The sequence below is a fragment of the Oryza brachyantha genome, chromosome 1 (assembly GCF_000231095.2).
Source record: "Oryza brachyantha chromosome 1, ObraRS2, whole genome shotgun sequence".
NCBI classification, from domain to species: domain Eukaryota; kingdom Viridiplantae; phylum Streptophyta; class Magnoliopsida; order Poales; family Poaceae; genus Oryza; species Oryza brachyantha.
Window position 1 is genome coordinate 29,726,832 of NC_023163.2, and position 27,404 is coordinate 29,754,235.

At 43.4% G+C, this 27,404-nt stretch overlaps 3 protein-coding genes across 3 annotated transcripts; 2 read left to right on the top strand and 1 right to left on the bottom strand.

Annotated features, from left to right (window-relative positions):
- Positions 1-4,427: 4,427 nt before the first annotated feature.
- On the top strand, positions 4,428-7,100 carry LOC102713871 (NAC domain-containing protein 2). The gene is made up of 3 exons (XM_040528169.1): positions 4,428-4,962; positions 5,114-5,382; positions 5,955-7,100. The coding sequence occupies exons 1-3, from the start codon at positions 4,668-4,670 to the stop codon at positions 6,657-6,659; spliced, it is 1,269 nt and encodes a 422-aa protein (XP_040384103.1). The 5' UTR covers positions 4,428-4,667; the 3' UTR covers positions 6,660-7,100.
- Positions 7,101-14,161: 7,061 nt separating this feature from the next.
- On the bottom strand, positions 14,162-20,561 carry LOC102702336 (probable phosphoribosylformylglycinamidine synthase, chloroplastic/mitochondrial). The gene is made up of 4 exons (XM_040520787.1): positions 20,251-20,561; positions 19,159-19,267; positions 14,880-19,078; positions 14,162-14,465 (listed from the first exon to the last, which is right to left on the bottom strand). Exons 2-3 carry the CDS (start codon positions 19,222-19,224, stop codon positions 14,885-14,887), a joined length of 4,260 nt encoding a protein of 1,419 aa, XP_040376721.1. The 5' UTR covers positions 19,225-19,267; positions 20,251-20,561; the 3' UTR covers positions 14,162-14,465; positions 14,880-14,884.
- A 2,672-nt stretch (positions 20,562-23,233) lies between these two features.
- On the top strand, positions 23,234-27,197 carry LOC102702616 (MLO-like protein 1). Its single transcript, XM_006645083.3, has 14 exons — positions 23,234-23,502; positions 23,639-23,696; positions 23,932-24,167; positions 24,692-24,808; positions 24,894-24,948; positions 25,133-25,224; positions 25,322-25,396; positions 25,470-25,558; positions 25,717-25,766; positions 25,951-25,991; positions 26,081-26,290; positions 26,384-26,451; positions 26,545-26,605; positions 26,729-27,197. Exons 1-14 carry the CDS (start codon positions 23,380-23,382, stop codon positions 26,975-26,977), a joined length of 1,524 nt encoding a protein of 507 aa, XP_006645146.1. The 5' UTR covers positions 23,234-23,379; the 3' UTR covers positions 26,978-27,197.
- Positions 27,198-27,404: the final 207 nt, after the last annotated feature.

Genomic DNA, 27,404 nt, shown 5'->3' on the forward strand with positions numbered 1-27,404 from the left:
AAAAAATCTTATATTGTGAAACAGAGATAGTATTAAAATGCATGAGTATTAAACCTTCACTGATTGAAGAACATGTTAATACTCACAAACTGATTGACTGAAGCTAGCAAGTTGCTGCTAGATGATTCATACAGGAATGTCCATGTGCATAGACTTCTTGTGTGTGCATCACTGTGTGTGGGCCTAGAACTAGAAGAGAATAAATCTGAGGTTCGGACCAATGGCGCCGGCCACATGTGTCGAACGACGACGACGCAGAGCTCGCACACAAACCCAACCCGGCCGTTTGTCATCGACCGCTTGTAATTAATGTAAAAAGGCACTGTCGAAACGCATCGAGAAATCTAGCTACACACATCTAAAGCTACCGAGCTATACTCCGTCCAAAGAAAAAAAGATTTTTGGGATTTCTAGTTCGAGCGTTTGATTATCCGTCTTATTTAAAAAATTTATTAAAAATTAAAAAAAATAGTCATATGTAAAATATTACTTATGCTTTATCATGTAATAATAATAAAATATTAATTATAAAAAAATTAAATAAGACGTAGAGTCAAAAATTATATAAAAACTTAAAAATTCGTTTATTTCGGAATGGAGGGTGTATACCACCAGTGGTATTCTCTCAGCCAGACGATGCTGTCCATGAAAGCGAAAGAGATCCAAACAAATCAAGGAGAGGGGAAAAAATCAAGTCTTTTACAACCAGCAAATATACAGATCAAATGGACGATAGATAGATGGATGGATCGAGAGAGCGAGAGAGAAAGCCAGTGTCAGTCACGGGCATCACGAACAACCCAACCAAAACTGCCTGTATGTATTGGATGCGAATTAATTAAAGCCCAGCAGAAGCACAATGCAAGCTTTTGCATGATGGATGATCCCTTTTTATGACCTGTTAATCCTAGCTAGCTACTAGTTTTCTGCATCCATGCATATATAGCTAGCTCTCGCTAGCTTTGTTCGTCTGAACTCTGAATTAAGCATGGTAATAATATGGTATAGCTAGCTATAGCAGATTAGCTGCAGCTGCGACGAAGACGACAGGGGATATATGGAGAGGAGAGACGCATCGATCCATGCGTACGTAGCGGCTATATATGCGAGAGGAGCCCTACATGCCTCCCTTTTGGAGATCAAGCGGTGCGTCTTATGCTCTGTCACGAGGGTGTAACTTCTTCTGAAGCTTTTTGTCTGCACCCATGGCGGCCCAGCTGCCTTTGCTGCAGCACTGTGTGTTGGTAGGAGCAGCGATGCGATGTGTGAGTAGGTTAAACACTACGGGCCTAACCATTTCATCGATCGGTCCGTGTTCATAGAGGCCGATCGATCGATGGCCGTCATTCATATGCTGCTAGCTCCTCTGTCGAATTCAGATGCAACTTGCAGTTGCAAATCTGTCTTCTCTCTGCTTTTTTACAGTGTTCGTGAACAGCTCCGTTCTAGAGTATGTCTCTGAATTCTGATCGGTTCTTGATCAGGATCATTTCAGGCGGCAGGTGCAAGACTGCAAAGCTGCAAAAGCAAACTTGTCAACTTTCAGACAAGTTGCAAAGTGATCATTAATGGGACGAGATGTGTATCGTACGCGCGTAATAACGAAGTACAATCCAATTTTATGATCCATACTGTATTGTTTCCTCGGCACAATGGCGTGTTTAGCTGGTCGATCGATCGATCTGGTCATCTATCAGCGTACAACATCTCATCATATGGACGTCCCAACTCAGAGAAATACTTTTTTAATCATAACTTAAGGTTAAAAAAAAGATTTGCTACCGTCCAACAAATCTACTCGAGATACCAAATTATTTTTCACCATTAGATCCAACTGAGTAGAATGTGCACTGTTAGATCCAACTATCAGAAATGATTTGGTACCGCGAGGTACCCGTACCTCAAGATACTTTTTGTTGAACTAAAGTAAATTCCTAAAAAAGAATTACCTTAAAGTACTGAACACTTTACACGGGAAAATATATTATCGGGAGTTACTTTTTAAGATGGTTAAAAAAGGGCTAGAGAGAGAAATAAAAATCATTACAGCATCGTTATCATGATCGGGCCATGATTCAGTCAGATACAGATCGATCTCTCCATGCATGGATTGCCTCTGTACGGCTGTACTAGTGCTATTAGCTATCTTCAAGTTTGAAACTAGAATAAAACATCTCTCTCTCAATGAATAGATTTATCTATTGTTATTTTCTAAGTTACATACAAGACATAAGCTATCTAGGTAACAGTGCATAGTGCATAGAAGGTTTCATACCTGAAACTCATTTCATCTCTCTTTATTAATACATTGTCATATTATCAAAAATATCTACATGTCATCCTGTTTATTGCCCATAAAACTTTTATTAAGATTGGCCTTAGAGCAGGTACAGTAGCAGGCTATAAGCCAGTTATAAGCATATTTTAAATAAATAAGAGGGAAGAGAGAATGGAGGTGGAATAGTCAACTGCACACGGGCTCCAAGACAAAATGTGTGTATGACACGTGGGACTATATATTGATGTTTTGTAGGTAACTATTAAATTAACTATAGATAAATTGGAGCTAGTAGCTTGGCTAACTATTAAACTTGCTCTGCAGCAACAAGCCTATGGTCCAAGCAGCTGCGTGTCAGAAAAACTCAGGCCAGATGCACGAATGCTCAAACACGCATACACACACAATAGTATATACTGTACTGTCTGAATTCTGATCCAGATTAGCACGGAGCATGCATGGATGGCAGTAGCAGCTCTGCACTTTCTCTTTTTCTGCTGCTTGCTTTGCATTGTAGCAGCAAAAACCTAGCGAGCTAATTTTTTATATGTCACGTCAGACGTTGATCAGATGTCGGAAGAGATTTTCGGACGCGAATGAAAAAATAAATTTCATGGCTGGCGTGAAAACCACGAGACGAATCTTTTGAGCCTAATTAATTCGTCATTAGCGCATGTGGGTTACTGTAGCACTTATAGCTAATCATATACTAATTAGGCTCAAAAGATTCGTCTCACAATTTCTCACATAACTGTATAATTAGTTTTTCGATATATCTATGTTTAATATTTTATTTAGGTGTCCAAAGATTTGATGTTATGTTTTTGGGTGAAAAATTTTGGAAACTAAACGGGCCTTAATGTGGCAGCGGAAAGGAATGTCACAGAAGCATCGATCAGCTGCACTGCACAGATCGATCGACACAAGGAACAACCAGTGCGTCTGCGCCGGCTTCCTGCGCATGCATGCATGCACCGGCTGCAGCAAAGCTAGCCACACACAACGCACGCATGCGAGAGGCAAAGGGAATCCAAGAGAAACGCACGCACAGAGACGAGATCTGGACTCATCGGCGTCAGAGTTCGCAACCAGTTGAGACTTGACAACAGCAGCAACAACAACTTGAAAGAGAACACGTCCCTGTCGCATGAAAGACCAAGAACCAAACCCGAAAATCTAGCGGCCTAATTTAGCCTCTTTCGATCTTCAATTTCCTCGCTGCAATATAATTAAACGAGTGAGAATTAGGCTGGCTAGATAACATTTTTGCTCCATGATATGATATGACAAGATTACTACTGTTTGTTTCTATAGAACATTTGTACATTTTTCAAGCTAGGCATTTTGAAAATTGACCAAACTTATAGACAATACACCGATACTTTTAATAAAAAATTAATATATTATTAAAATATTTTCTAGGTCTATCAGTTAGGACTCAAACTCTTAAATATAACCCATGTAGCGGAGTCCAGAGTCAAGTTACGAAGTGACTCGATTGAAATATACTCCATGTCCCCCCTATTTTTTTTTCATATCACTCTGGCCTACTATGTGTGCTTTTTTTTGGTGGAGATGAACCATTTAGTTGGGCCATAAGTTCACGGTTCGAAACATGTTCTCTCGGTATTGGGTTTAATAAAACTAACTCGGTGTTTATATACTATATTGTTTTTATAAACTTGATTAAACTTAAATAAATATAATTTGAAAATAAAAAACATTGCAATACGAAAGAGAGAGTAGAAAGCATCACATTATTAATGACGTAACGGTATGCTCGATCATCCATCAGACATCACTACATCACTAGTATAGGTCACACACACACACATGATCCCGAGAGAAAGAGATATAGCGTGCGTGTAACTAACTGTGTACGTGCGTGCGTGCAAGCGGCAACCGCCCATAGCTCGCTAGCTGTGTGTGTGTACCGCTGCCGATAGAGCCGTCCCTTTCCCTCCGCCTATTTAACTCGCGCCTCCATCGCTTTCCCACCTTCTACCCCTCTCTCCCTCTCTCTCTCTCTCTCCGCTCGTAGCTAGCTGCCTCTACCTTAGCTTGGCCCAGCTACGCCACGACGAGCCGACGACGACGACGACGACGCTGCTGTCCGTGTACCACCACACCACATGTATTCGCGACGGTTAGCAGCTAGCGGCGCCGACCGATCGATCGCTCGGTGTATAGCTGTGTAGATACCGGCCACCACCACCACGACGGCACCAATTCGTTCGCTCGCCTCTGCTTTTCTAGGTCGATATATATTGTGTGACGACACACTCTCCCTCTTATCCTTTCCGGCCACCGCGCCCGGCCTCCACTACTAATACTTGCTACGGCGAGCTCTGCGGCGTGGTAGCTAGCTAGCCCTAGACGTAGCGGGCGGATGCATATGAGGAGGGGGAGGGCGGCGGGAGGAGAAGCGGAAGCGGCGGCGGCGGTGATGAGCAGGTACGAGAACAGCGGCCATGTGGTGGCGGCGGGGGGAGGAGGTAATAAGGCGGCGGCGGGGGAGGAAGACGGGCATGAGGATGACCTGGTGATGCCGGGGTTCAGGTTCCACCCGACGGAGGAGGAGCTGATCGAGTTCTACCTCCGGCGGAAGGTGGAGGGCAAGCGCTTCAACGTCGAGCTCATCACCTTCCTCGACCTCTACCGCTACGACCCCTGGGAGCTCCCCGGTACGTCTAATTCCTAGTTCACTCCCTCGTCCCTCCAGCCTCCGTCTCCGGCTCCGGCCGTCTCCTCCGGATCTCCACCATGACTATCAATTTCCTCTTCCGCCTGCGACATATATCTGAATTGAGCGAGCTGTGGCATGGGTGGGTGCAGCAATGGCGGCGATTGGGGAGAAGGAGTGGTTCTTCTACGTGCCGAGGGACCGCAAGTACCGGAACGGCGACCGGCCGAACCGGGTGACGGCGTCGGGGTACTGGAAGGCGACGGGCGCCGACCGGATGATCCGCGCCGAGAACAACCGCCCCATCGGCCTCAAGAAGACGCTCGTCTTCTACTCCGGCAAGGCGCCCAAGGGCGTCCGCAGCAGCTGGATCATGAACGAGTATCGCCTTCCCCCCGCCGACACCGACCGCTACCACAAGGTATCCATTAATTCATACCTGCACCTCCATCTCCATGAATCGATGATCTATCCACCCCCATGCTTCGTCTTCTCGCGCACTCTCTTCCACCAATTCGCTGAGGAAACGGGTTAATTTGTAGGGAATTCTCAGCTGGCCATGAACTAGGGTTTGTGTGTGTGAGTTCTTTGCTGTTCTTAATTAATTCGTTGATTGATTCTTCATGCGTCTAGTTGCGCTGCTAGCTGGCTCCTGGTTTCACCATGAATTCTAGCGGTAGTAATTAAGAGCGGATATAATTAGGGTTTCATGATTCTTCTTTCTTTCTCGTGCTGATTTTTTTTGGTACTCGATCGCGCCCATGAGTATGCATAATTGAGTGGAGAACTTGGAGATAGAATATGCACCTACTCGATCACTTCAATCCCTAGATGCTATCTTGAATATATGGGACTAGAATCCTAGATTCCGCAATCATTCTGAGCTGAATTTCTCATAAAGTTTAAGTAGTCAGTAAGAACTGAACTGAATTTCAGGGAAACTAGAATTTAACCCAATTGCCCTCTTCTTCTCTCGTGTCCATGAAATTGCAGACTGAGATCTCGCTATGCCGCGTCTACAAGCGCACCGGCATCGACGACGGCCATGGCCACATCTGCACGGCGCGGTCGGCGCAGTCCCGCGGCCGCGGCGCGACAACACAGGACAACAAGCAAGGTTCCTCGTCGACGTCCACGCCGACGCCGCCTCCCACGCCGTCCAAACTCCACCTACTCAACGGCGAGTGCACGTCGCCGCCCGCCATCGTCACGGACCACGTCCTGGTGCACAAGGCGCCTTCGCCGCGGCAGCAGCAGCAGCAGCAGCTCCGCGGCGGCGGCGGCGGCGGCGGCTACCTGCAGCAGCAGTCCTCGATGGCGTCCGCCGCGCAGACGGCCGCCGTCGATCAGCAACTCCAGCAAGACGTTGCCGCGGCATTGTACCACCAGTATTCTAAGAACACGAACAGCACCTTCGCCTCCACGTACTCGCTGCTCAACCTGGTGAGCGCGGCATCCATGGGCAGCTCCGCCGCGGCCATTGATGAGCTCAGCTCGCTGGTGGGCCACGACCAGCCGTCCTACCTTAACCCAGCCGGCAGCTACAGCCAATTCATTCCCCTGCCGACGACGCCGTCGTCGCAGCCAACGGCGCTCGGGACGATGTCGCTCGCCGCCATCTCCGACAAGATCTGGGACTGGAATAATCCAACCCCCGAGGCGGGAAGCCGAGATTACAGCGCCGCTGGATTCAAGTGACGGCTAACGAAGCAGCAGCTAAGCTACAGTTCATGCACGCGTGCATGGCATGGCATGGCCAAGCTGCTTGCATTCTGATCCAACTGGTGCCTCCATGTACTACCTCTCTCTCTCTCTCTCTCTCTCTCTCTCTCTCTCTGGTTCACAGTTAATTCTGAGGAAACTGTCAGAGTATTATACCCTTGCTAGTTCTCAATTAATCCATAGATCATGCCTTCTAAACTAGTGGTAAGTATGATCAGGACTACTTCAGGATAGGTAATTTGTAATTCTCTCCGAGTAACGATGAACTGCATATAATAACCTTCCGTTGGTCGTTGTGACAGTCACACCATTTACATTTTACTACTCCATTCACTTACCTTTTCATCATAGAGATTAGAGAGTATTATACTCCATCAGTGCCTCAGTGATGAATTAATCATGTATACACTTGCATGGTACATGAGTGGCAGACGTACGTACTTGTTTGTCTAGTCAAAAGCTGCTTCTTTTTTTTTAACTGTCTGACTTGGACACTGCACTGATCTCTGCACTGCACATAAAATAATATATGCTGCCTGGCCTGCATGATTGGCTGGAGACCATGGCAGAGATTGCTTCCTTGGAATGATTGGGAGAGAGGACTTGCAGGTGCTGCATGTCCGAATTGTATGCACAGGACCGTGTCAGAGATGGTGAAGATCATATCTACTCCTATCATGGTTTGGTCATGCATGTGAGGGCAGCAATTTGTCTCTTCTCTAGCTCTGCATGTGTACAGTGTTCTCCTCTTTGGCATCAGCTATAGCCACCACCAGATTAAATGATACATTCCTCTTTGTCTGCTCGTGCTGGCTGTAAAGAGAGATCTCTGAATGAACATGTACGTCAGGCTGTGTGTCATGGGCTCAGCAATGGTTTTTTGGACTCAAGTTCTCGTTCGTGCTCCTGTCCGGGGTTAGCTAGAGAGATGGCCGGGAAGTGTAGTATGCTGAAATGCATGGGCGAGGATAAGATGCCTCCTGTCTAGCTGAATACCGTGACCATGAAATGATCTTTTGATAGATTGGACATGACGGTCTATTGGTAGGGACTAAAACAGCTAGTTAATCAGTTCTGTTTCTTACTTTTTTGTATACAGTGTGTATGGTACTTTTAACTAGATCTACCGCTAGGAGCTAGCTAGCTAGACAGTACTCCCTCAGTCCCAAAACAAACCAATTTTAATCAATTTTTTAGTTTTCATGTTCATTATTTCTCCATTCGTTTTATTTAAAGTTTTTTAAAAAAATTAAAAAAATTAGTCACGCGTAACATATTATTCATGATTTATCATCTAATAAAAATAAAAATATTAATCATATTTTTTTGAATAAGACGAAGAGTCAAACATTATAGATTGTTTTGTTTTGTGACGGAGGTGTAGCTATTTTGATGGTAGATTGGTAGGACAAAAAAACGGATGAATGCATGGAAGCTTGCAAGTAATTAAGCTAGGGATCGACTATTCAGCATTGGAGCTAGTGTACAATTTGTTCAAGTAAAATCAAGGTGAATTACGACCACTACGCCTTTACTTTGTTTTTTGGTCCACACAACCTTGCATTACAGCATGACGTCCATTAGAGTTTTAATTTTTCATACTATGATATGGATATATCTGGCATATGCTCGGATACTATATATAATTCATGAGAACAATTATGGTGACATATGGATATAATTTAGTTGACTCGTATGGGGGCAGAAAGTGTAGTGAAACGACACTCTAGTGAATTTATAGATGCCGTGTACTCAACAAATTAAAGGTCTTATTCGGAACGGAGGAATCATGCGGCTATTTTGAAGGAAATGAGCTGTTTCCTGTGAAACCCCTATAAAATATGTGTGTTCCAAAGGAGCCCTAAGAAACATTAGGTATTCAAGTAAAAAAGGATAGTGTTGTTAATCCCATTGTAAAACTCGTTTTTTTACAGAGGTCGGAAGACATACACAAGATAAAATTGAAATAATTGCTGAAGTCCCCCTAATTAAATTTATAAAGGAATGACACCATATAGCGGAACAAAATAATTAAAATAAAAGCATCTAGATTTTCTTCCCCACTCTTGATTCAACCGCACACATGCCAAACAACAAAGTTGAGGCTTGGATGAGGAGAATGTCAAGATAAGCACATAAGCATGTGCCCGTGCTGGAAAAAGAGGTTTGCGCCACGAAAAAAATTTGTAGGGACACATGAAACACTTCTATTGTGCAGCATATTGATTACACCAGGTTAGATGATATACATCACTTTCATTGTTGTCCTCGCAATTTAAACTGAAAGAAAACCTCGCATTGGGAGATAATATATACTACCTCCGTCCCTAAATATTTGACGTGCGTTGATTTTTAATGTATATTTGACCATTCATCTTACTAAAAAATTTACATAATTACTAATTATTTTTATATCATTTCATTTATTGTTAAGTATACTTTTATGCATATATATAACTTTTTATATTTTCCAAAAAAATTGAATAAGACGAATGGTCAAACGCGTATAAAAAAGTCATCGACGTCAAACATTTAGGGACGGAAGGAGTACAAAATATGGTTAATTTAGATATTAAAGGAGTTGTTAGCAATAAATTTTTTTTTCATACTAATAACTGGCATGCCTTCCTGCGTATGATATATATATATATATATATATATATATATATATATATATATATATATATATATATATATATATATATATATATATATATATATATATATGCAACCGCTGTAGGGGTATTGCCGTTGGTGGTTAGTTTAATTTAATCGCAACAACATATATATATATATATATATATATATATATATATATATATATATATATAACCCTGTCAGATACTAAAATATTAAGAGATGTTACAAAAAAAAAAGGAGATTATAATGTACCCATAGAAACGTTCGATGAAAACTTAGAGCGAGAGTATGAAGAGTGGTATAAACAGACTTTGAAAATTTTCACATTTATTCTAGTGTAGAATTGAAGAGAGACAAGAGGAGAGAAAGAAAAGGTGCTACAACTATGTGTAGTCATCTACGGCACCAGTACAAGATGCATTTGTAAGTACTAGTAATGTGCCCATGCTAACGCTACGGTGCTATAATAGGTTCGATAATACATTATAAAATAATAACGTTTAAGATATCTTTTTTAAATATAAAATCAATTATGAAATATAGTTTAGCATGAATAACTCACAAAACAGTACATGAGTGATTATTAGCAAGAGTAATATAAAGAATTATCCATGCGTGATAATGATAAATATGATAGGTATAGTCTTATTTGCAACTAAACAATATATGTCATGAGATTTCAGAAGCAGGTATGTCATAACTAATGTCCTTGCACCATCTCTCGATGGGTCAACAGTCATCACACAGTACCCATCATTAGCTTGGACTTAATTGGACTTCTGAAAAAGCAAATGATAGCGGTTAGTTCTAAATTGATAAAGAAATATTTGTTGCATTATAAATTTAAACTGTCGAGGATTCAGCGGACTTCATATTGTGCATCGCATATAAATAATTAAAAATAATCCTATTACCTCTTGATGACATATCATATATTTATGTCACTCTATTAACTCTCGATGAAATGAATTTTTTTTTTAAAGATGTGGCTGCTAGCTTTGAGTACTGCGCGGAAGTTAACAGATGGGAGCGCGTGATATCCGGATATATACTGGCTGCAATTCTGCAAAGATGCCATGCATGTGGTTTGATACCCCAAAAGTGGCCTGAACGGCAAAGGACACGCCAATCACTTACTTAGATGACGTCACCCATGCCGTACGGACGTTCGAGCGGTCTTCGTCAGGTGACGAGGCCGATCATATGTTGCACAAAATTGACACGACGTATTACATTGCCCCAATCCGCCCCAGCTAGCTCGTACTTCTAGCTAGCACACATTGCATTAATAATTGCTACTAGTGTATTTCATCCGTCCTAAATTCCATTTGTTCTAAATATAATTAGCTTCAAAGATTAAGAAAATAGATGAAAATGATTGAAAAAAATATCGTAATTGGTTGAGAAAAGAATACATGTAAGAAAAGTATATGAGTTAAAATGATATATTATGTGAAGAAATAGTTCTAGGAAAGAAGGTAAGTGCTAAAAAGTAGCTATATTTTAGAACGGAAAGAATATCTCAACGAAATAGTATATTTTTTTTGTTGAAACTGTACGGACCCATCTGTGGATGAAATGGACGACGCCGTATGGTGATGATGAGGAGCACGACCGCGATTAGAATTCGGAGCAGAAATAAATAATCATCCGTGTCTTTTTTTTGTTATATACGCGCGTGAGGTTACGGCCGGACCCGACCGACCGGCGAGCAAAAGGCACACAACTAACGTCGCCGCGTGAGCACGTCGGGCCCCCGCGTGCTCCCCCGGCCGGCCATTGATCCAGTTGGCCGCCACCCATCCATCCATCGCCGCCGAGCCGATCGGGAGAGAGAGAGGCAGAGCTAGCCTCGGTAGCTCGCTCGCCATCATGGCAAGCACCACAACCTCCGTCGCATTACACCTCGTTTGCCGCTATCTCCCCTTGCGAACTTGTAATAAATAATTTTTATTAATAGATCTCGTAAATATTTTCGTTATCAAAACCTTTTACCCACATCTACGTTAAGAATTAGGGATTTATTAAGCTTGTGGCTCAATGATAAAATATAAATTATTTAGATAAATTGTAACTAAAATATAGTAATTCTCTCTATATTTTTTTGGCTAGGTATGGGGTTCAAACCTAAACCGCCCCACGCCACTTACCGCTCGTGGTGGTGGCGTGACCATCTTTATTACACTAGTCGTTTTAGCTAATAGGCCTTTTTTTTGTCAGGCCAGGAGTTGTGACGTGAAAAAAAAAACTCATATAGCGAGAATTTTTGTACAATAGTTTAATGATAAAATTATTTATTAAAATATTTTTGCTCGCTTGCTCCAGCAACATCCATCGATATATATCCGCGATTCCACCCCTTTTTGGCCCACGCAAAGACAAAAAAAAATGGCCGTGATGTTTGTGTAGGCGTGCGCAGCGAGAGGGAGCTTCAACACTGTTGATGATTATATAAAAACTAGGCGCGAGTTTAGGCGGGGCAAAAGCGAGCTTTTGGAGAGAGGGGGTAATAAAGGGGTAAGCTGCTTTTGCGCGCACGCGCGATTTCATGCACGGTTACGCGGGAGGGGGATCAGTGTGTGTGGTCGATCGATCGACCTGTCGCTGCATCCGTTCGCCATGATGGTCTCGTTGAAACGACGGCTCTACATGCGTACGTGCTCGATCGATCGTCGTAGGCGTCTGTAGGTCGATCCCTCTCGATCGAAAAGGAGTTTTGGTTAAGCATGGCGTGGGGAGCTACCTGCCTTTTTCGTTTTTTTGATAGGTGCGTGTGTGCGCATGTGAGTTGTGACTGCGTTCATGTGTGCGTTCGTTCCTGATATTTGGCACGCAGTGACGGCGCCCACGGAACTGACTTCGATCAGGACGGGACGAGCGAACACGTATGTACGGGATAGAGCTGCTATACGTACGATAATTGTATGACATGAACGCTTCAGCGGTCACGATGCTTCTTGCCTCACTCAAGCCGTCTGATCTCAGCGTATGGTTCGGTGCCTCATGTCATCTGTCCGTCCGGGTGATCGTACGATAAAAATCGTACGTATAGCAGTTTTGGTATGGGATATGTATGCTATTGTTAACTGGTGGAGCAGAGAGGGAGGGGGCGCGCGTACCGCACGCGAGCCGGCGCGCGGCAGCTTTTGTCGCGAGGGCGGGGGGAGGGAGAGAGAGACGTCTCCATCGCGCGGCCGGGACGGGGCAGCATCAGCATGCACACCCGGCGTTCCGGTGGATCGATCCCGCGGGTTCCGGTACGGTACGTGGGGTTCGCGTCGCGGTGTCGACGGACGGGCGAGCGAGCGGTGCGCGACCGCGTGGGGGAGGGAGGGGAGGGGGGGCTCTGTGCCTGTGGTGGTGTGACGCGCCCGGTGCCTGTGCGGGACCGCGTGTGCGGTGTGCCCGTGCGCGTGCGCGTGCGGGTGCGGTGGCCGCTGCTTTGGCTAGCCGGTTGCGCACCTTGCGCTGCTATGCAGGCGCTGCTGCTCCAGTTGCTTGGTTGGAATGATTTCACGGGGGGTCATTGTTTCATTTTCCAGAGAAAAAAAAAACGAAACAACGTATTTATAAACGAGTATAATTTTATATAATTGTTTTTAATATAAAAGTAAAGACAAAAATAAACTACGATAAAATCAGTCATAAATTTAAGCCAAAAATAACTTATAACCATATAATCAGCAGAGGAAATATAAGCGTGCATGCCTTTCTCGGAGCAGTAGCGGGTTTCGCGCGAAAACCATCATTTCACTCTCTGAACAGTTCTCGTTTACTGAGCATTATATTAGTTCTTATTTTTTCATTCATATTTCGTTTAGAAAGACTATTGCTGAAAATAATTATATTTCGGGAGGAGAAAATACCGCCGACTGTTCAGATGCACTGTGGTAACATCAGATAATACTGATGATAGCACAGTGCAGTAAGAGGCAAAGAACAGAGAGAGCATCCTTCAATTCCTGCGGCGAGATCAATCAATTCCAGTCGCCTGTACAGCAGGAAACTACCTAGGGCGGCAAGGCCGCCCCACCCACCGCACTTCCTTAATACGGAACGCTCTATTCACTACTACCATTCACGTCACTCGCAGCTTCACTCACAGACAGTCAAGCTGTGATACTGATACCTCGTGTAAACTCAGGCAGTCCATGTCATCCAGATCTCAATGTCATCCAGGACCATGTACTCTGTAACTTCTGCAATTCTGGAATACTCCTAGGATGTAGGAGTAACAAGGTAACACCATGCACTGCAGACAGAAGAGGAAACGAGAACTAGCACTGCTCAAGGCCAAGCTCCAGTCTCAGGGTTGATTTTGCTTTTTTTTCTTTCTGAGCCAGTGTATGCATAGTGGTGTTGATTGATTGATATTAGCTGTTTAAAGCATTTTTTTTTCTGATTTGAAATTTGAAGAGTAGAAAGCTTGAGAACCTGAACAGCCTGCAGGGATCATCAACCCCGACAGGTACTGTTGATGAGAGTATGCAACTGCAGAGTTCACAAGCTTGACCAATGAGCAACAAATTGAACATATATATCCTCAACGAACTGGCGGTTGCCGGTGCCCAGTGGGAAAACATAGCAAAAACCCTGCCAGAATTCTGCATCAAGTACCGTCGGTTACAGCAGAATATGATGTTACCAACAGGGCATTATCCACTCCAGATTAATGATAATAAATTCAGAATTCATGAATGGCAATAGCATGAGAACTAATGCTGGAAAAATAATAGCCATAGAAGAAAGACGACAGTTAGTACGGTTACTGGATAATCGAAGAATAGCATACGAGGGTATGTGTCCTGTTCTGCTAGTAAATATTCTCAAAGCAATACTGCTGGACCAACAGGATTATTCTCATTAGCAGCAGTGCATTTGCAAGCCTCCTAGAACTTGCCTAATAAGACAGCACTACCCTTACAGGCATGGTTTCAAAGCGGCAGCAAAACTCAGAGCAGCAAGCAAGAACCATGAAATCTGCTTTTCATTATTTCGCTGAACCAACTTATTCAATCCTCAGTTACAACAATACTGACTGCTGACTACATTGCACCAGCAACTGATATCACCACGTTTTAAGTATTGAAATGAGTCCGTAGCGCCAGGCTTCTATTCATCACATGGCCATCGATTAGGTCCCTGTATGTTGCAGATTTGGAAAAGAAACAAACACAGCAAAAACTGAGTGTCATTCAGTACTTGATTCCTACATGAACAATACATGCCTACCACCAGCCGCCCATGTACTGTGGTTTTCTTGAGTATGAAACAAGAATAAAACAGTGGGCACACTACAGAATAAAAGATCCAGGATATCTAACATATATATTGATTATTGCCATGCCAAATACAAGACTCGTATGAACATAGAGCATCATGGTTAATAAGTAAAATAATTCACTAAGCATGCCGTTTGATGAAGACAGTGATGTTGAATAAACAGTAGCAGATAGTTTCAGTTAACTTGCAGCTAGCTAAGGTTGTACTAAAATGAGACTGAAATTAACAAGGAAAACCATATATGCTTAATAAAAGAATTCAAGTCTGTTGTACCTGCACTATGAACACCATTCTCTAGCATTCTGGAACATGCGCAACCAAGGGCTAGGACCACTCTTCTCAAGCTGCCATTCCTTGGGATACCATGGATATTGCCACATCATGAAGCAACGTTCTGGGTGTGGCATCATAGCAAGATGTCTTCCATCAGGGGAGCAAAGGGCTGCAATGCCAAGCGGAGAGCCATTGGGATTGAATGGGTAGACTTCAGTTATGTTATTCGCATCATCACAGTACCGCACAGGAGCCAGGTTAGACTTCACAACACTAGCTAGAACATTTTCATCTGGGAAGAAAGTTCTCCCCTCACCGTGAGCACTCCAAATGCCCAGTGTAGAACCTTCCATTCCTTTGAACATGATAGCAGGAGAGGCCCCTATAGAGACACTAGTAAACCGGCACTCAAAACGACCAGATTCATTGTGAATAAATCTTGGCTGGGACATGTCCCCACCTGAACCAAGGGAACCTCCAACATCCGATCCTGGTACCCAGCCAAGAAGAGCCATTAGCTGACAACCATTGCAGACTCCAAGGCTGAAAGTGTCTGGCCTATTGTAGAAATTCTGGAACTGCTGTATGAGGGGTTGGTTAAACCTGATTGATGCCGCCCAACCTTTAGCTGAATCAAGAACATCTGCATAGCTGAAACCACCGACAAATGCAATCCCACGGTACTCCTCTAGAGAAGTCTTCCCAGCTAAGAGGTCTGACATTGTGATATCCCATGGTTCAAATCCGGCAGCATAGAATGCAGCAGCCATCTCCCTATCACCATTGCTCCCTTCTTCACGAATGATGGCAACTTTTGGCTTTGAGGATGCAGCCAACAGATTTCCATCTGTAAATTTGGGAGTGAAAGACAAAGACCATGATGGCGATGTTCTGAGCTTTAATCCTTCTTTTTCAAGTCTCACGCAAGATTTCAGACGTTGTAGCCCCTCAAGCTGGAAGCTCGTTTCCTCCCAGATATCCCTGAGATCTGAAGTTTTCTCCTTGAGATGCAGCCTGCCATCAACAACCAGATCAATATCTGGTGATGCTGTAACTTGTCCAATTACATTAGTGGAAATGCCTCCTGCTTCAAGCTTTTGCTTTACAACACTGAGATCTTTCAAGTGCACTTCAAGAAGAAGGCCTAGCTCCTCGGCAAAGAGTGCTTGAAGAAGGCCAGAATCTTTTGAATCAATGTTCAGCTTAACACCGCAATTACCAGCAAATGCCATCTCAAGCACACTCACAATAAGACCTCCATCACTAATGTCATGGCCAGCTGAAATAAGGCGCTGACTAAGCAATTCCTGAACTGCCTCAAAGGCTTTCTTTAAGTAGGGAACATCATCAATATCTGGGCAGTCATTTCCAATTTGATCAAAAGCCTGTGCAAGAGCAGAACCACCAAGCCGCCTTTTTCCTTTACCCAGGTCAATATGCAGCAAAACTCCATCATTGCCAAGCTTCAAATCAGGAGTTACTGTCAATGTTATATCAGGACATGTCACATAAGCACTGATGACCAGATTTCCAGGGGCCTTAACGACCTCACCATCACATTGAGCTGCCATGGAAAGACTGTCCTTTCCCCCATCTATTGCAATACCAAGTTGAATCATGCAGTCAGCCAATGCAACGGCAGCATCATACATATCTGCACCTTCTCCATCAAGCTTTGCAGCATACATCCAGTTACCACTTGCTTTGACATCAGAAAGTGATGAAACTTTAGCCCAAACCAGATTAGTCAAGGCCTCCCCAACAGCAAGTCTTGCCATGGCCTTGGGATCAAGTAAACCTTTCAGTGGTTGTTCTCCAATGGCGCAGGCACCACCTGTCAGGTCAGTGTATGTCTGTGCAATCACAGCCACATCTGCAAGAGGAATTTGGAGAGGTCCAACTGTCTGCTGTTGTGCAACAAGACCTGTCACACACCTGTCAACTTTTGTGGTTAAGAAACGCTTTGAACATACAGAAGGAAGGCTCAATACTCGCTTCAGAGCATCCATAATTGTTACTCCAGGGGCAATGTCTAAGGGATCGCTGACTATAGAAACTCGCTTGAATTCAAAGGTCTTTTGGGGCATATCTCCTAGAACCTTTTCAAGCTCAAGATCCTCAACAGGCGTTGCAGGAGGAAGGCCATTTAACTTGGCATGCTCCACAGCAGCACTGTCAACCAAAACAATCTTTCCACATCCATTGATTGTCCCAATGACAGCCATTGAAACCCTTTCCCTTGCACAAATTGACTCTAGCAAGCTTCTACTCTCAGGCTTCACCAGAATTGCATCTTGTTCCTGGTACTCAGCACCCCATATCTCCAAAACAGATAATGTATGATCACCAACGACAATTGATCGTATATCAATTTCAGCACCTTTAGGATAGATTATTTCCTTCACTACGTTGCAATTTCCTCCAGCACCCTGGTCATGAATGCTGATAATGGGGTTGGTCTCTCCCATTTCTGCACATGCCCTGACAACACGATACAGTTTTTGTGCCATTTCGGCATCTCCACGTTGTACTGCATTGAAATCGAGCTCCGCATCATTCTGTCCACTAACCATGCTTGAGGCAGCACCACCACCCATACCAATTCTGTATGCCGGACCACCAATCTTCACAACTAGCATGCCAATTTCTGGATCCCCCTTAGATATGTGTGCATGGTCGATTTGCCCAATTGCCCCACTAAACATTATTGGCTTCAGCCACTCACGGCGTTCCCCGTTAAGCAACCTCATCCCAAAATTTCTGGTATATCCCTGAATTAGAGGTTCACCAAACTTGTTCCCATAGTCAGAAGCACCATCGCTGGCATCAATGAGAATTTGAAGAGGGGAAGCCAAATTCGACGGGTATGAAAAGGAGGGATCCTCCCAAGGTGCATATGAACCTTCCATTCGGAGATTACCAACACAATAGCCAGCAGTAGAAGCAACAACAAAAGAACCCTTTCCGGTGGCATGTGTGTCTCTTATGCGACCACCTGCACCTGTCTCAGCTCCTGGATAAGGTGCCACAGCACATGGAAAATTATGGGTTTCTGCAGTGAATAAAATATCAAGCTCGCGCATCATAACAGATAATGGTGAAGTAGAGCCTGGGAGTGTTGGGCGTAGGTGATTTGCTGGGTATCCCTTTATTGCACTTGAGTTGTCCTTAAATCCGATGACAGAGTTATTATCGGGGCTGGCCTTTAGGGGACTCTTCACTAACTGAAACAAGGTTCTCGGCATGGTCTCTCCATCTATCACAAGCTTTCCATTAAAAAACCAATGCCTGCTGTGTTCACTGTTGGATTGTGCAATATCAAAAAGTTCAACAGTGGTTGGATTCCTTTTGATGTCATCTCTGAAGAGGTGGGTATAGTACTTGATATCTTGTTCATCAAAAGCAAGCCCCATCTTCACATTTATTTCTTCCAAAGCTTCGCTTCCCCTTTCAATGACTGGAACAACACGGACAGGTTCAGGAGCTACGTCTGAATGAAATGATGTGAGCTTGTTAGAATAAACACACTCTGTCATTCTATCATGAACCAAAGCAGCAAAGTCATTAAGCTGGCTTTCATCAAGTTGGCCATAGCCAGGATCCAGGCACAAGAGGTATCTTCTTGATCTCTCCAAGCGAGTTACTTCCGTCAACGAGAGAGACTTACATATTGAGACAGCATTGGTCGAGAAGGCTGTTGAAAAAGTCATTCGGGGACCAACCTCAACAATGACACTATGAGGGCTCCTAGAGACTTCCTCCTCCAAAAAGCTCTGTGCTTGTAGCTTATCAGGTTCATAAGTTTCTGCTAAGAGCCATTGAAGTGTTGCAAGTTTCTCTGGAGTTAGTGCATTATCCAATTGAATGTTGAAGCATTGTTCGGTCTTTATACCCACAATACTAGCAGAAACTTTTGCTTGCGCTTGCCTGAGTAGCTCAAATGTTTCACTCTCTTGAAGATATGGTATACGATATAACTGAATAACTCCAGCTTCTGATGCAGTATCAGATTTGTGAACCAATGATCTGTCAACACTCCTGGAAACCAAAGCACCAGGAGCTGGCAACAGTCGGACATTAGGAAGTGAAGCTCTTCTAACACCTGGCCAACAAAGATGGTGTTGGTGAAAGCAATGTTGAGTCGTTCGTGACCTTCTCAGTCCAGAACTTCTTGCAGCAATGAAACCATTTCTATTCCCCTGCATAGAGAGCAAACACATCAGGACACAGCAATGTTACGAGAAAAAAAATCATCCATTATTGTGCAAAGGTCACTTACCACATTAGAAGGAAAGCCTTGGAGGCGTAATAGATTGCTTACTGGCATTTCACCTGGAGATGACATATTTCAAGAGATCCAAGGCTCTCTTTTTGTGAAAAAGGAAGATCTGCAAGACGGTTCAGAAATCATCACATCAGATACCATCAACTCTACTAAACTTTGCATGATCTCAATAAACTTGCACTTACGAGTTTTCGACAATGTATAGTTAAGCTCAAAGACTACTATGTTGCTTTTGTTGCAGATTTAAACACTACATATACAAGAAGGATGCTAACAACACAGCTATACCTAATTGATTATTCCTGAAAGATGATACAAACTCTGCCAATATTGTGAAAAGAGCTCTGATGCTTATACTTACACAATTTCTTCATCTTTAAAACAGCTCATAATTACCTTTGAAATTATCAAGAGACGGACTGTGGCGGATCCACCACACGGTGATCCCGCACAGCTGACCAGGCTCACCAGACATATGTGCAAAATATGTTTGATGAATTAAAAATAAAATTTTCATAGAAAACACTTGGTATAATAAGATTTGCCTAGGCTCTAACTCTTTTGTGGATCCACCTCTGGAAAGGGTCGCTATAGAATCCTATCTGGTAAACTTGCAGCAATTTTACCATCCATCACACCAACCCAAGCTGGTTATGATTTGTCATCGCCATACACGGATGGATAACAAAACAAAAGGAAGATGGATACATAGCAAAAAAATAAAAAAATAAAAAAATAAAGGATATATGATTATCCACGACGACAGTGACATATAGTTCAAAATATCTTACTCTGCAGTATGCGCTATCTCGCGGCCAAGCTAACCGAACCAGTGGGGTCTATCGTTTAGAGAGTTTCCATCACTCCCCCAATGCCCCAAATATCATGGGATGATGAACACCGTGGGCTGTAGCTTTGCGCGAAAATAATCTCATACATGGATACAACCAGAGGTGAAGTGATCAACTTTGGTCGAACTAAAAGCTGATTGGATTCGATTCCTCGCAGCAACTAAGAGTTTGAGAGAATATATAAACCGAAGAGATAAGAACGAACAACAATCCAAGCAAGCTAAGGCGTCCTCACCAGCAAAAGGAAACAATCAATCACTCAATCCACCCCCGGATGAACGCCGAATCCAGCTCAGACGACGGAGGCCGCCGCGGCCCCCGCGAGAAGCGCCCGTGCTCCCTCCCTCGCTCGCTGGTTCACTTCCGAGGCAGGCGCGTGCCGCCGCGGGGAGGACGACAAGCCGACAGCCGACAGCCGGCAGCCCGGACGAGCGGAAGCGGTGGAGAGCAGCCCGGGGAGGAGGGCGGCGCTCCGGTGCAGCCGGCGGCTCGCGCGGGATGGTGGCGGCGGCGGCGGCGGCGGGAAGGTATCTATGGAGGCGAGGTGTCCGCGAGAATCGTGGGGGCTGGGTTTAATCGACGGCTCTCGTTAAAGGAGAATCCCGAGCCATTTTGCGCTAATCCCGTCGCGTGCTTTGCGGATGGGCCTTGATGGGCCCAAGAGCCTTTCTGCTGCTGGGCCTAGGGAGGGAAACCCATGGCCTGGAAAATCTTGCGCCGTTTCCGCGCGGTCGTGCGGGTCTTTCGAGGGAGAGAGAAATGCTGCCTACCTGCTATGCTATGCAGCAGCTTGGATCAGTCAGGACCGGTAAGAGCAGTTACAATAATACACTGTAAATAAATCAGTTATAAATATATTTTAAATAGATAAGAAAAGAACATTCGTAAGCTAGCTACAGTATGAGCTCTAAGATGTAGTGTGTTTGATATGTGGGAACATGTATTAATATTTTGCAGATAACTATTTGTATAAATTGGCTATTAGATTATAGATTGGCTATAGATGAATTGAAGCTATTAGTTAGCAATACTATTGAACTTGCTCTTAGGCCAATCTCAACAGGGGTTTCATGAAGATGTCATGCACATTAATTAGTTGCCACATCAGCAAAAAAGGGATTTTTTGCATGAAACTTGGAGGAGAGAGAATTCGTTTCATCCCCATGAAACGTTTGGGCACTATTACCAAGTACTCGGTAACGCAGTGAAACTCCCGTTAAGAGGGCAAAGCTTCATCGTCATCCCGTGCGGCCGAGTTCCGATGGTGTGGCCTTCCCGCCTCCTCCCATAATCTTTCCGCCCCCTCTCGCCTCATCCCCACTCTTCCCGCCCCTCCTGCATCCCTCCAATCCATTCCACCCCTCTCCTCCCTAGCTTGCTGAGAGCTTCAGGTGTCCGCTGGATTTAGCTCCATGGATCTAGCGCAGCCGGCTGACATATAATATTGACTTCGTTTATTGGAGTTTTAATATTGGAGTCAGTAGTCAGCTATAAATATATTTTAAAGAGATAAGAGATGGAGAACGTGTATTGACTTCGTTTCAATATTGTTGTACGTACGATCTAATGTGTATACAAGGACGCACGCATGCACTGGCGTGGACGGACGCAGCATGACGGGCCTACTTGGTGGGCGTCATCTTACAACGTTCGTACGCAAAAGCGTTGTATGTATAGCATCCATCTTTTCGTTTTACGTGTAAAGTTTATTTTTCGAGCAATATTGCATTTAAGCTTGCTAAAGTAGAAATAGATAATTAGGATTTGAAAAGATTGGGGACAAATGTATTGAAGTTTGAAAAAGTGATTATTCCATTGGTACTTCAAAAGTTGACACCTTGATTTTTTTTACATGTTTAATTATTCATCTCAATAAAAATTATACGAAAGTAGTTACGTATACATATATGTGATATATGCTAAAAATGATATCTTTTATGTCAGAGAGAGTTTGTACATTCTAAAATATTGAAATTTACGAGAATATAAGTACTATATTTCTGTATTAATACAGAGTGAGTGCTGAGTACTACTTCCGTCTCAAAATAACTTTATTTTTTATTTATATGTACCCCGTTTAAACATTCATCTTATTTTAAAAAGTTATAAAAAGATTTTAAAAAATGATCACATGTAATATGCTATTCATATTTTTATCATCTAATAAAAAAATATTAATTATATTTTTTTAATAATATGAAGAGTCTAATATTGTATATAAGAACTAAAAACTAAAATTATTTTGGGACGGGGGACCAGACACTGGGCAGGGAGTGCTAGTGACTGCTCAAGATGAAGAGGAGTGATTTAACTTGCACCCAGATTTCAGCCGTGAATCGTCTGAGTCTTGCGGTATTGCTTCTTTTTCTTGCGTTGACACTCCACTGCAGGGTGGTCGTCGTAGGAGCATCGTATCTACGACGAGGAAGACAGCCAACAAGGCAGGAAGCCACTTCTTTTTCCAGCAACAGCAACGTGACAGTTCAGAGAGAGTGCTCTGTAGACGATGGGTTTTCAGCTCAATCCGTGATGGACGTCTCCACCTTCAGTTGTTGTTTCTCGAGATGCCATCACCGCCTCTCGGTCCTCGTTCACTCGTCGCCAGAAGATGCAGAGATTCATCTTTTACTGTTTATAAATTTAAAATTACAATTTTAAATTTTATATTAGGAAAAAATAGAATTGTTTTTTCGAGTTTATTTTCAGCGTAACTTTTAGATCGTTAAAAAAATATATATAAAGTTTATTTATAAATATATTGTTTAGTTTATTTTTATCGTTCACGCTTGTCTGCCGATGACCCACCTCCGATCAGGTGTCATTTCTGTGTAGTTGCACCGAGCACCGCGTGGCTTAGGCGACGCGCACGCGAGCTGTGTAGCAGAGTGCGGCGGGGCTATCGCTAAGCGTTGCATATTTATAAATAAAAATAATTTATAGATATAATTTATATATATATATGTATTTTAAATTATTTAAGAACGAAACCTGAGAGGTAACGTTCGTATTAAAAAAACTTAAAAGAGTTTTAAAGTTAAAGCTCAAATTTTAAAATTTATACTAGTTACTGACAAAAACATAGGGGTGTTTCTTTATTCGAATTGATGCTGCTGCTCCACTGCTCCGCGCTAGAGTACTGACAAAAACTTAAGAGTTCTCTGACAATGGCGACGTGATCCCAGTAGAAAACCTCGTAGAACCGCCACTGTCCAGCCACCACCGCCCCGCGGCATACGGCGCGTGGAGGAGACGACCATCGGCAGCGGGCAGCGTCGGCGTCGGTGTGCCTCCTCCCGTCCTGTGTTGCTCTCTCCTTTTCTCTTCCTGGACCGTGAGCTGAGAGGGGAGGAGAGAGAGGTGGGGGATGGCGGTGGAGGCGGCCGCGGCGGCGCTGGAGTTCACGCCGACGTGGATCGTCGCGGCGGTCTGCTCCCTCATCGTGTTCATCTCGCTCGCCGCGGAGAGGTGCCTCCATTACCTCGGCAAGGTAAACCACCCACACCGCCGCACCGGCGTTTCTTTTTCTCTCTCTCTTTTTTTTTTTTTTTTTTTTTTTTTGCTTCTGCCGTTCTCAGTCTCTCCCATGGATTAATGCTCTCCGCCGTTGCTCGCTGCGATGGCAGACGCTCAAGAGGAAGAACCAGAAGGCCCTCTTCGAGGCTCTCCTCAAGGTGAAAGAAGGTATCGTTTTCACCTGCCATACATTCATCCAAAATCATCTGTTCTTGGATAAAAGAGGGGGCTTTTTACCACTTATTGTTAGGTAAAAAAAAATGATTGTCTTTTCACATCCTAGATTAGATCAAGCTGTAAACTCTGCAGGTCTGTAGGCCATGACATCGATTTTTCATATGCATGGGAAGAAAGGATGGTTCTTGCACAAACATAAGCTGTAGATTTGTGGCCCATCATGCAGAGCTGATGCTTCTGGGGTTCATCTCCCTGCTGCTGACCGTGTTCCAAGGGATTCTTCAGAAGACATGCGTTCCTCCCAAGTGGACCAGCTACTTGCTGCCATGCCGGAAGATGGAGGACAAGGCCGAACAGCTCGGCCCCTCACAGGCGCATTTTGTTGCTGCCGGAGTTCTTGGCCGCTTCGGTCGGCGGCTGCTCGCCGACGGTGGAGCAGGGGCCGGCCATTGCCAGAACAAGGTGGATTGAATTTATGGCATTATAGGCTTCAAATCTTTTACCCCCAAATAGTCCAATACAAACGTTCATAGTTACTTCTCGAGCCAGTACATGTCAGTAACCTGCCGGGGGTTTATGCATCGTGTAGCCATGCGAGTTACTGCAAATTAGGAGCTTGGGATGGCACATGGAGGCAGTCCTTGTTTTTAAACATGGGTGTGCTTGTCTTTTCTTTTTAATTGGCCATTGGCCATTACCATTTCGGCATAAGGACGAGGGACGAGGAGGCCATATTTTTTTACATTTGCATTTGGTCAAGAACTCTAAACAATGGAGACTATCTTGACCTGGGGAGCCTCCTATGTCACTATGTGGAATCAGAACAGTGCATGCAGACTCCGAAGCATTTTTTTTCTCATATTTTCATGTTTGAAAGATGCTTCTGTTCAAAGTGGCAATGTGGAGGCACGATGAGAGTAAGATATCCCAGATTCCTCCTTATTGATTTTGTATTAATTAATCCAAATGCTCTTTTTTCCCTTCAGGGAGAGGTTCCTTTGCTGTCACTTGAAGCGCTCCATCAGTTGCATATTTTCATTTTTATTCTGGCCATCACACATGTGATTTTCAGTGTTTTGACAATGCTCCTAGGAGGAGCGAAGGTAAAATACTGAACGATGAAATGCCTTTCGGTTCTGCATATTCTTCATCACGGTTATATGTTAATTTTAATATTCTGTTGGGCAGATCCATCAATGGAAACACTGGGAAAATGTCATTCAGAAAGATGTTGCTGAAAATGGTATTGGGATTATTTTTCCTGCTCATATTTTGGTGCAATTGTATATATAATTAGTGATATATAGTTAGTGATCTGGCAGCACTTTTTTTCTTTTGAAACTAGTCAATGATATAAACAAACAGCTGTTAGTCATTAGTGTCAGCTTTCCGTATGATACTCAATACGATCCCGTGGAACTGTGCAGCACCTACAGGATTCACCCATGTGCATCAATTTGAATTCATCAAGGAACGTTTTAAGGGTTTTGGCAAAGATTCTGCAATACTAAGCTGGATGGTAAGAAATCATCTCCTATATTTTCTGGTAAAAAGAATACGCTTTATATGAACCAAAACTGACTTGCAATAGAACTAATTAAGCCTCTATCTTGCAGCATTCTTTTGTTAAACAGTTTTATGGGTCAGTTACTAAATCAGATTACACAACAATGCGACTTGGATTTATCAAGGTAAGAATAGCCCAACAGTTCGCTAAAAATATATCCATCCTCATTTATACCATGGCACAAATTTTGTTTGTAGACACATTGCCCTGGAAACCCAAAGTTTGATTTCCACAAATATATGGTGCGAGCTTTGGAGGCAGATTTCAGGAAAGTGGTTGGCATAAGGTAAGCAATGGTTAAAAACTGGGGGATATCATCATTTTCTAGATTTAATGACATCCAGATCAGTTTATTAAGGCTTGTTTCTTGCTGATTCAATAACAGTTTTTGTATCACATTAATTGATGAATCTAACTACCCTTGCTATACAATTTATTGTTTAGCTGGTACTTGTGGATCTTCGTTATGGTATTCTTACTGCTGAATATTCATGGTAACTTTTGCTTTGCCATTCCCATTTTCTCCCTTTCTTCACTATTTTTCTAGAGCCACTTGTTTGTTTATTCACTATGCAAATTCTTTAGGAAGAAAATTTCTTGGCCCTAGTTCTTCACTGCTTGCAATTATTTTCAGCATTCTGCTGCTAATAATCATCTATGGCTCTTGCTAATCTGTAGGTTGGCACACATACTTTTGGATCTCCTTCGTTCCTCTTCTTGTAAGTGTCTACCAATATCAGCCAACAGATAAAGCAAATGCATCATAAGACTGAACTTAGTGGGTACTACTTCCTCCTGTTGCTTGCAGCTTTTGCTGGCCGTTGGCACCAAACTGGAACATGTCATAACTCAATTAGCCCATGAGGTTGCCGAGAAGCACTCTGCAATCGAGGGCGACTTGGCTGTGAATCCATCGGACGAACACTTTTGGTTTGGTCGACCGAAGGTAGTCCTGTTCCTGATCCATTTTATTCTCTTCCAAAACGCGTTCGAGATCGCATTCTTCTTCTGGATTCTGGTAAGTATGATGGAACTACACAGAATTAGAAAAGAAATTTTAAAGAAACTGGGCGGAGGAGCTTATCATAACGCGTTCTCCTTTCCATGAAAGACCTCCTACGGAATCAACTCCTGCATCATGGACCACATCCCTTTTATCCTGCCAAGGCTTATCATCGGGTATTTCATACTGTTTCTCCTAACCTATCCCATTCTGAAGCAGCAAAATGCCACAAGTTCGATTCAGACTCATGATCTTTCTTTACCTTGCAGGGTCATCATTCAACTCCTCTGCAGCTACAGCACCTTACCACTCTACGCAATTGTCACCCAGGTTTGCCAATGCTTAAACTAAGTTCTGTCATTCTGTATGTCCATCAACCCGTCCGATTGGCAACAGAAAAAAACTGACACTAGAACCCTTATTTTCCTTGCCTTTTCTGCTATGATGCAAAAGATGGGAACCTTTTTCAAGAAGGAGATCTTCGACGAGCACGTGCAGCAGGGCCTTGTTGGCTGGGCGCAGAAGGCCAAGAAGAGGAAAGGGCTGAAGGAGGGCAGCAGCGGTAGCACGGCAGGAGCAACAAATGGGTCATCACATTCACAGCCATCTTCGCTGCTGGCAATGGTGAGGCGAGCTGCCGCGACGGAGGAGGAAGGCAGCAGCAATGGCGGTGACATGCGCACTGATCAACCGCCCAAGTAGTGCCCGGAAGCCGTTGTGTTCACCGTCAGAATATTTATTTTCTGCGTGGCAGTAGTTAGAAGAGAGCTGTATGGGGTACTCCTGTTGGCTCGAATTTAGAAGATGGCGATATAGTTACTGTGATGATGCCTACCTTTGATAGACGCATGCCCTCGAGCAATGACTGGACAAGCATAGCGTAGTAACAAGAGGATCTTCTCTTTTCGTTTCTAATGCTTGTAAACCAAAATTTAAGTTCTAAAATTTAATTTTAGAGTTAATTTATGGTTTTTTCATCATAATTTATATTATATTGTTTGCTTTTGATCGTAGGGGGCACATGTATATAAAAATTTTAACCATGTTATTTTCTTGTTTCACTCTTTTTCCAAAAAAAAAAAGCATGGAGCCATAAGAATTTTTTATTTTTTAAACATTTGTAATAAAT

Bases quoted from the DNA above. Each gene is read 5' to 3' on its own strand.
- LOC102702336 (XM_040520787.1), bottom strand. From the start codon at position 19,224: ATGTCATCTCCAGGTGAAATGCCAGTAAGCAATCTATTACGCCTCCAA. The intron at 19,079-19,158 runs GTAAGTGACCTT...CTCTCTATGCAG, and splicing joins AAGGCTTTCCTTCTAATGTG to GGGAATAGAAATGGTTTCAT.
- LOC102702616 (XM_006645083.3), top strand. From the start codon at position 23,380: ATGGCGGTGGAGGCGGCCGCGGCGGCGCTGGAGTTCACGCCGACGTGG. The intron at 25,559-25,716 runs GTAAGCAATGGT...TTTATTGTTTAG, and splicing joins AGGAAAGTGGTTGGCATAAG to CTGGTACTTGTGGATCTTCG. The intron at 26,452-26,544 runs GTATTTCATACT...TTTACCTTGCAG, and splicing joins CTGCCAAGGCTTATCATCGG to GGTCATCATTCAACTCCTCT.
- LOC102713871 (XM_040528169.1), top strand. From the start codon at position 4,668: ATGCATATGAGGAGGGGGAGGGCGGCGGGAGGAGAAGCGGAAGCGGCG. The intron at 4,963-5,113 runs GTACGTCTAATT...GGGTGGGTGCAG, and splicing joins CGACCCCTGGGAGCTCCCCG to CAATGGCGGCGATTGGGGAG. The intron at 5,383-5,954 runs GTATCCATTAAT...ATGAAATTGCAG, and splicing joins ACACCGACCGCTACCACAAG to ACTGAGATCTCGCTATGCCG.